The 9,415-nt window shown below is 44.4% G+C and overlaps 1 protein-coding gene across 1 annotated transcript; it reads right to left on the minus strand.

Moving 5' to 3' along the window:
• Positions 1-4,502: 4,502 nt before the first annotated feature.
• On the minus strand, positions 4,503-8,940 carry RASL11B (RAS like family 11 member B). The gene is made up of 4 exons (XM_074229436.1): positions 8,710-8,940; positions 8,498-8,554; positions 6,749-6,825; positions 4,503-6,012 (listed from the first exon to the last, which is right to left on the minus strand). The coding sequence occupies exons 1-4, from the start codon at positions 8,852-8,854 to the stop codon at positions 5,542-5,544; spliced, it is 750 nt and encodes a 249-aa protein (XP_074085537.1). The 5' UTR covers positions 8,855-8,940; the 3' UTR covers positions 4,503-5,541.
• Positions 8,941-9,415: the final 475 nt, after the last annotated feature.

Genomic DNA, 9,415 nt, shown 5'->3' on the forward strand with positions numbered 1-9,415 from the left:
CACACACACACACACACACACACACACACACACAAACATATATTTACATATTTAGTTTAAATATATATAAAGATGTCCATTTATGTAGATTAAAGATCCATCCTTGATCACAGCATTCACTCCACTATCAGACTGATTCTCCTGAAACACAAATCTGATCATATCTTACCCTTAAGTAAAAAAATAAATAAATAAATTTCAAATGTACAAGGTGAGGAAGGCAGTGGTCTATCTGAAAAAGATCTGAGTGTTTCATTCAGTTATGATCTATGCATATTATAGAAACAAATGTAAAGATTATATCAAATTGTCTTCTGCTGGAGGAAGGGGGAGAAAAAATTGTAAAATTCAAAACCTTACAATAAAAGTGATTGGATGTAATTGGAAAACAAATAAAATATTTTTATAATAAAAAAAAGATCTGAGAGTTTTAGTGAACTGCAAGCTCAAAATATGAATCACTTGTATAATATGTGAAGTCAAAAAAGCTAATGAAATTTCAGACAGCATTTAGGAGAGGCAGAGCGTCCAGGCCTGGGGAGGTGAGAGTCTCACTCTTCTCTGCCATAGAGTATCAAATTCAGTTCTGACTGCCACATTTCAAGAAGAACATTGATGAGTATCCAGAAGAGGGATCCTCATGCTATATGAGGACAAGTTAAAGAAATTGGGAATATTTTGCCTAGAGAAAAGGTAGGAGGACTAGACAGCTCTCTTCAAGTATTTGAAGGACTTTAAAATGGAGAGGGGCTTAATATTGTTCTTTTAGCCATAGAGGGTCAAGGAGGCAGTAGGTTTCCCATTCCTGGAAATGATCAAACAATGACTATATGACCAGCTAGTGAAGGGATTATTGTTTAGGACTAGCAACTAAAAGACCTCTGAGGTCCCTTACAATTCAGAGTTTCTCTGATTCTTTATGTCATTCTCCTGCCTAAAATCCTTCCATGGCTCCCTCAGACCCAACAGACAAAATACAGATTCTTTCCCCCTCCAGCATTTAAGGTCCTTCCTAAACTATCCCACCTTTCTAGCCTTATGTCCCATTACTCCTCATCATACAAAGCTGCCCCCCAGCTAGATGTGTTCCTTTTCTTTATTAAATTCCCTTAGAGCTCATGAGATTATTCCTCATCTTCCATCATATTCTACTTTGTGTTATTCTTCTCTGTGTGAATGCTATATTTCCTCATAAGAATGTGAGCTTCCCAAGAACAAAAAATGGCTTTATCTTCTGTATTTTGTGTTCCCTGGGCCCAGCATAGAACTTTGCACTTAAATAGAACCTCCTTGGTGGAAAACCAGAAATAAAATGTCTGCTTAGGTTCCCCTTATTGAGAGTGAAGAAAACATTCGTTTTCTTGAATTGGTCACAGTAAACCAGACCAGCAATGCACTGTTATCCTTTCTGTGTCATTCCCCACTGGGTCACTCTCCCTTAGGACATCTTTTGAGTTTCCTGAAAATTAAACCTGTTGGGCTGTTTTCCTAGGCACCCCAAAAATCAGAGATAGGACCACTAAATCAGTGATTTTCATTTCTGAGATAGATTTATCTACAAACTCAATTATTTATCTGGAAAACATTTTTGTTTTTTTTTTCTTCCGTGTAAGAACAATTTTTTTTTTCACCAAAACAGTGGCATTGGCATAAGCACATCCATAAATCTTAAGTAGCAAAAGGTTAGAGACCATTTCTGTCAGAGGCATCTCCCACACTTAGCAGTGCTTCATAAATGCTTTGTATGAGAAGTTCCCAGAAGGCAAGGACACCCTACCCATCTTGGCACAGGGAAGGGCACTATGTACATTTCATTGTGTGATGAGTGTTTTTGATTTGAAGAAGGGTAGAAAATTCAAAACCCAGACATCAAGACAGACACACATCCGGCTATGAGGCAAGCTGTCTGGTACAACTCCTCAGAAGGCCTCCTCTGCTTCCACGTCTTTATTAGTGATCTGGGAATGGAAGTGAGCAGCCTTCTAATGAAAACAGCAGATGTTACAACCACTACCGAAGCAGACCCAGAACCAACAAGAGGCAAAAAACAGGCAGGAATAAATGGGAGATTCATTTAGAGGAAATAAATACACTTGAAGATGCATGAAGAAAGCTAGTTCTCGGGAAGTATTGGAAGATTATTGCCCCAGGAAATTTCTGACTTGAGCCTTTGTCTAGGTGTCAGAGATGGCAACTAAAACCATTTGTGAAATATAAGGAGAGAAGAAGAAAGGTGTGGTAGTGCCTCAGTGGCAGACAGTTGTGTATCAGAATCTCAGATCAGAAAGATATACAAGGGATGAAGGGAAGGGAACTAAAGCCATACCAGGCCTAGAGTTAGATTCTTCTTCCAGACCTTATTTAACCCTGGTTTCCTCAGTTCCTCATTAGTAAAAATGGACTGAAGAAGGAAATGGCAAAACCACTCTAGTATCTTTGCCAAAAAAATTCTAAATAGCATCTTGAAGAGTCAGATATGACTGAAATGACTGAACAGCAACAAGATACACCAAGCAAAAGTACCAAGAAGAAAACATGCTAATACAAAATATAGACAGTGAGAGCCAACTATATGTGATTTCAAATAGTGGGCTGAAAAAGTAGTTAGAGGAAAGGAGTTAGGATAAGTTCCAGCTCTGAAAGAAAAGGAAAGATTACCTGAAATTAAATTTACCCTAAAATTAAAATTACACTAAAGTGTCCCAGGCTTTAAGCTTTCCATAGTGTTCACATAGTGCAATTTTACATAGCAATCTTAAAATACTTAAGTATTGGAAATATTATTTTCCCTTTTGTAAAAAGAAATCAAGATTCAGAAAAGTTTAGTTACTTGCCCATGGTCCTACAGATTAGTTAAAGCTGAGATTTGAGTTCAATACCCTCCTAATTTTTCTGGTATTCCATAGTGCCTAAGTGCCTTCTCCAAAATAGCAGCATTTCCCATCATGATTTCCCAGATCTCTAATAAAAAGTGAGTAGAAGGAAAGGGAATGAGAAGAAAGTAGAGGAGGAAATGGGGTATTCCCCCATTTTGCAAATGGGAATATATGCTCTTAGAGTGCATTGACCATGCTCAAAGTTAATGGCAGATATAGAAATGGGCAAATGAGAAATGATGAGAAATCAAATCCTGAGAACAGTCTCCTGGTCCATCTTTTTCCCTTTCTCTGCCCTTTTCATGGCTTTCAAAATTGAGATCAAAGAAGTTCTTATCAGACTTGAGAGTGAGTGGGAAGAAAGAAGAGAGGTAATGGAGCCTCAACAAACTGGCTTAGTACTGTTCAGCACTTTTTGAGATAAAAACTAACATTGGTACTTAAAAGCTTTTTTTTTCCTATGTAATTACAATAGTTTAGTTAGGAGACTTTGCAGTTAAGCATATGAAGATTATTAAACTCTCACTGCTAAAGCATCATTAATCCACATAATAGAATGGATAAGACTACAAGTAAAATGTTTGAAATAGCTGGTTAATAATTCCTTGTTAAGTGTTTTAGGAACAGAATGCTATTTTTGACATAGCACTTAAGCCCACGGGTAGACTTGAGATACAGTCCCCAGATACACAAAGAAATGCCCATGTCATCCCCAGCCATGTTATAAGTGGTAGGGCAGTCTTACCCAGACCTATTTGTTGAAACTATAATAACTCATTTCCTTTTCCTCTTAGATGGGAGGACTTCAAACCTGGAATTTCTTCAGTATAGGGGACAGTATTGAAAAATCAATCAATGCAGGTTGGCAATTCAATTGTAATCTGCAGTATTAAGACTTTCTTTTGAGTACCTGAGGTTAATCAACTCAAGGATGGACATACTGGTCAGCATGTATCAGAGGCAGCAAATGAGGCAGGACTTACTGATTCTAGCTTCTATCCACTAGGCAAGCGGCCTTTTTTCTGACTCATTTATTGCATTATGACTGTGGATACACTACTAGTATGTGTCAAAAGCTTCCACCTTTTGGGTGGAAACCCAGGTCTTTCTAATCCCAAGAGTGACCCACTGTTCCCTTTACCAACTGCCTCTTTTCTGGCCCACCCGTTTTTGCTAAAACCCTGAATTCCACCCCAAGGGTAGAAACTCAGGCATCACCAGCCTCACCCCATCCTGAGATGAAAACAGTGACCTGGAATCCTTTAACATTCAAACCCAGTGATAAGATGCGAATGGAAATGACTCCAGATATCGACCAAAGACTAAACAGAAGTAAAAATCTAGTCTACTCAGTGATTAGGTACACTGTCAACTATAGACTTCAGAAAGGGTCTTAACTACCTTTGGTGGGGCAAATATTGAGTCTTAGTACCTTTAAAATGGAGTCAGACATTTGTCACCTACCTGAAGTTTTCATGGGGAACTGAAAGAGAAAAATGACAGAATATGTTCTATTCTAGTATGTGAAACAATAGTTGTAAGCAAATGGTCAGGTATTCTTGCTGAATGTTTCTGTAATGCAGAAGAATAATATTAAAAATAAAGATACTGAGGACAAAAGTCTGCTCATTTGGATGATCTTTTTATTGTACATAAAATAAATTAATTACAGTTTAAGCAAAAGCACACGAGGCTTTTTAAAGTGCATCTGTATAAGTTTGGGGATTGTATAACTTCCTCCACCTCCATCTGCTCACTTCAAGATGGTCCTTTAGCACTTAGCCACCATCCACCATCAAGCCTAGAAGGCAGCCCAAGTTCATTGCCAAGAGTCCATTATACAAATCACATGAAAATCAGTTAACATGATACCCACTTTTTTCTTCACCTGATGCTAAGACAAAAGGAAACAATTAGACAGTTACTAACAATTACTAAGTGTCTGTGACTGAAGCATTAGATTCAGCCATATAGCATCATTTGGACCCAGAATCACACCCATCATATTTCAAAAGCAAGTATCAATTAACTATTATTTTTACATTTCTGTAAGCTTACAAATCTGTGTTTGCCGGACAGAAAATTTAGACCCAGAAACACAACAGTGGTATTTATTCATAGGGAACCATTTTGCTCCTTATTTGATTGCCCCCTAAGTTAGAATGGCATTTTGCAAATTAATTTTTTGTGCTTCAGCATTGGAAACGTAAACTGCTTTGCAAAGTCATTCTTCTAAGAGAGCAAGGAGGCGATGAGAAGCATGTGAATGCTTTTTTTTTAACTCGTTCTTCTAGTCTCATTGTACATCACAGTGTTTCTGTACTTTTCCTGTGAAACTACAATAGACTAGCATCTTTACAAAGGGGGTAGTAGGTGTAGACAAACACTACAGCACATCACACCCCACGAAGGGAAGACAACGTGTATTATTTCACTGATTCAGAGAGGTCCAACCCTTCGAAATAGGGTCGGTCCTGCTGGCCACATGCTAGAACCACTTCATGAACTTTCTCTTCTGCTGAGAAAACAGATGTTCCCTTTCTGCAGCAGTTCAGCCACCCAGGATCAGCCCTTCCGTAGACCCTGTAGTACCAGAATTCCATGTTCCAGGATGAGAATTTCAGGACTACTTCCTTGGAAGACCAAACTCTCAAAAGTTTTGCTCTCAGACTGAAGTGACAGTCCTCACTTTTGCTGACAAGGCTTGCTTGAACCTTCTCTTCAGGTCCTGCATATTGGGAGACTTTGGCCTAGGAATGAGAGAGGTTCGCCTCTTTTCTGGTGTGCTAGTCACCTGCTGTTTGTGACTTACTTCTTTGCAGAGGATGTGGAAGGCATTGTAGACATCATTGTAATTCTCGCTGACAGACACTTCATAAAAGGTGCAGCCCAGCATGTTGGCCAGCTGCAGTCCATGCTGGGGCTCCACCTGCTTGATATGGAGCAGATCGGCCTTGTTTGCCACAATGACAACGGGCAGCCGGGCACCTGGGTGGAGCTGCTGGACATGCTGGTGCAACTGGTTGATCAACTCATAGCTCTTGTAATCAATGATCGAGAAGACAATCACCACAGCATCAGCCCAGCGAATGCATCTATTCAATTGTTCATTGCAGCTCAACCCTTCTTCATGAATCTAAAAAACAAAAGGAGCATGAAGAAAATTTGTGAGGATAGGGGAAAATCCCAGTCTGGTAAATGTAAAGTCTAAGTCAGAAGAGTCCTTTGGACTCACACCATAGAGGGTCATAAATACAAATTACATTCCCGCACATTTGGACTTTCTTAAGACTATGTTGATCCAGCTGCATGAGGTTGGAATAAATAACCCTGCAGCTCACTACACTCAAGTGGAAAATTGACCTGCATAGTACTACACGCAGAGAGACTTTGTAGTTCCACAAAATGGGAAATTAGCTGGCTAGACAGTAAGTCTGGAGAAGTGAAGATATGAGCTGGAAGCATTTAAACCTGGATAACTGCCCAGTTCAAGAGAGAGAGAGAGAGAGAAAAAATCCTCACTATTCCACCAGTATGGCTCTTTTGTCCACAAAGTAACTTTCCACTACATAAAACTGACTCCAGGTCTTGGTGAATATAACCATTTCTTTTTAATGCTCAAGTTTTCAGCTATAAAAATAAATCCCTTTCCTTCATTTCAGACACTAGACTTCTTTCCTGTACAGGTAAAAAGAGGGGTGATTCTGTACCCCAGAATTCCTCAGGCTGTGACTGACTGGCTACTAAAAAGATTCTCTCAAGGTGCTATTAGTTTGCAATCTCTCCTCTCACAGTGCTAGCTAAAGATAATGGTACTCTGATGTATAATCAAATAGATAATGTTTATGAAAGTATGTATATAAGGATCTCACCTGGACTCCTGGTGTATCTTGAACCTGAATTGCCAGTGTTTCTCCCTCTATTTGGACCTGTCTGGTATAAAGGTTACCTATTCAAGGGAATAAGGAGAGAAAAAAGGTTATTTGTCTCTGAGCGGATTTTTAGAGCACTACATTTTTTTAATTTACACAAAACTAAAAAAAAAAACAACAACCCATTTGCCTAAAGCTCCAGTACCCTAGGAATCATCTTATTAATTAGGAGGTTATCTTTTTTTTTAAATTGAAAGAGTCCATCAACACAACTGAAAACCAAAGTAATCTTCCAGGATTTAACAAAAGAATACAGCATGATATTTATAGGGTCGGGGTTTTTTTAATGACAGGAAATTCATTTGTTTTTAGAGAGTTGACCTCTTCCCAAACTGTTTTTCTATATATGGACAAGCATTTCCTTAAGTCCCTCTCCTTACTGGAAATCATCAAATCAATGAATAGCAGAGTTAGCAGAGACCTTAGATATATCAATGAAAGCAACCCCCTCATTCTAGAGGAGGAAACAGACTTAACAAGATTGTGGCTGACCCATGGTGACACAGCTAATAAATGGTATCGACCTTGGCTCCTGAGACTTCAAAAAACCAAGTTGAATGCTCCTTTTCCCTGGATCTTGGTGTCTAATAATATCTATGCATTTTTTCAGTTCTGGATCACTAATTGACATACTTATGATTTAAATATTACCTGACCTCAAAACAGGATAGTCAGTTAAAAGCACACCATATATCTATCATCCACTAAAGTAAACACTTAAACAATGTCAAGACTGGCAAATTGCCTAATGTGGGGGGGGAGGGAAGTAAGATTAGGGGGAAAATTGTAAAACTCAAAATAAATAAAATCTTCAAATAAATAAATGGAAATTTCACTAAGAAAACAATAAAAAGTAGTAATGGGGGTGGCTAGGTGGTGCAGTGGATAGAGCACCGGCCCTGGAGTCAGGAGTATCTGAGTTCAAATGTGACCTCAGACACTTAATAAGTACTTAGCTGTGTGGCCTTGGGCGAGCCACTTAACCCCATTTGCCTTGCAAAAAATGTAAAAAAAAAAAAAAGTAGCAATGCCCCAGAGCACAGCAAGTTGCAATGTTGGCTTAGCTAACTGGATGGCGGCTTGCAGCTTCCTGGGCAGTGCCAGGTGGCCGCTTCACGTGCTCCAGCCGCTGGTCACACAGGCACGCTACATGTGTGTGCGTGAGAGAGCGCCTAGGACTAGTCCCCGTAACAGGAGGTGTGCTCCGGCTAGCCCCTCAAAAACAACGCAAAATCAACGTATCCTTAACCCCCCTAAAGGCACTATCAGGGGCGGCTAGGTGGAATAGCGCATAAGGCACCGGCCTGGAGTCAGGAGTCCCTGGGTTCAAATCCGGCCTCAGACATTTCATAACGATCTGGCTGCGTGGCCTTGGGCAAGCCCCTTAACCCCATTGCCTTGCAAAAACAACAACCCAAAAAAAGGCCCTGTCAGGGAAAGAGGTAGGTTTCTAGCTACTTTGCTTTTGGTCTTTGGTTTAAAGGGTCAGAGCTGGAGGGCGCCCCGGGCCGGGCGGAGTACAAAGGGCACTTTCCGCCGAGCCTCCCCGGGAAAGGAGCCCTTTTTGGACGAACGAGCCCGGGATGGCGGGGACACTGGTGAGGGCTGGAAGTGTGTGTTTCTGGAAGGGCGTCTTTAACCCAAATCCGGCGTTTTCCCCTCAGAAGCGGCGCCGCCCCGGACGCTCACCTGCGTTTCGCTCGTAGTCGCCGATGAAGCGCTTGGTGAGGAACCGCACCACCAGGGCTGTGGGGGAGAGAAGAGGAGCGGGTTACCCCGGCCCCGGTCCTGGTCCCGGCCCCGGCCCGGCCCTGGCCCCGGCCCGGCCCCCCGCCTCCGACCCAGCCCAGCCCCGGCCCGGCCCCGGCCCCGGCCCGGCCCCGCCTCCGCCCCGGACTCACCGGTCTTGCCCACTCCGCTGGCGCCCAGCACCGCGATCTTGACCAGGCGGCGGCCGGAGCCGGCGCCCGGGCAGCCGTCGAGGGCGGCGGCGGCGCCCGGGCTCGGGTACTCGGCGATGGTGCACATGTTCTGGATCAGGCGCATCGCCCCGGTGGCGGCGGCCGGAGCTGTGCCCGCGGGGTGGCCTCTGCGCGCTGCTCGGGAGCCGGGGCTGGGGCGCCGTCCGTGGGGCACCGTCTGTGGCGCCCGCGCCCCGCGCGCCCGCCCTTTTGTGCCGCCGCGGCCCCGCCCCCCGGCCGCCCGGGCCAATCCCGGCGCGGGCCGCCGCCGACTCCGCCCCCCCCCGCCCCGGCGCCGGCCTCCGCCGAGCGGGGCCGCCCGGTGCCGAGTCCGGTGCGGGGCCCCGTGAGCCGGCCGGGCCGGGGGCGGGGAAGTGGGGCGCCCCGAGGGGCGCAACGTGCGCGCGGCGGGGGGCCGGGGCCCGCCGGGCCGCGCCCCTCCTCCGGCCCCGCGCGCCTCCCTCACGCGCGGGCCCACGCGGCGCCTCGGCTCCGCGTCCGCGCCGCCCCCCACGCCGGCGCCTCGGTCCCTCCCCGCTCCCGCCTTCGGGGCGTGGGGCCCGGGAGAGGGGGGATGAGGCTCGCCCTAAGGGGGCGGCAGGGTGGCAGGCCTCGTGCCACGGCAGCGGCGCGGGCACGAAAGGCA

The sequence above is a fragment of the Macrotis lagotis genome, chromosome 3 (assembly GCF_037893015.1).
Source record: "Macrotis lagotis isolate mMagLag1 chromosome 3, bilby.v1.9.chrom.fasta, whole genome shotgun sequence".
Lineage (NCBI taxonomy): Eukaryota > Metazoa > Chordata > Mammalia > Peramelemorphia > Peramelidae > Macrotis > Macrotis lagotis.

Bases quoted from the DNA above. Each gene is read 5' to 3' on its own strand.
- RASL11B (XM_074229436.1), bottom strand. From the start codon at position 8,854: ATGCGCCTGATCCAGAACATGTGCACCATCGCCGAGTACCCGAGCCCG. The intron at 6,826-8,497 runs GTGAGCGTCCGG...TCCCTTGAATAG, and splicing joins CGACTACGAGCGAAACGCAG to GTAACCTTTATACCAGACAG. The intron at 6,013-6,748 runs GTGAGATCCTTA...TTTGTTTTTTAG, and splicing joins AAGATACACCAGGAGTCCAG to ATTCATGAAGAAGGGTTGAG.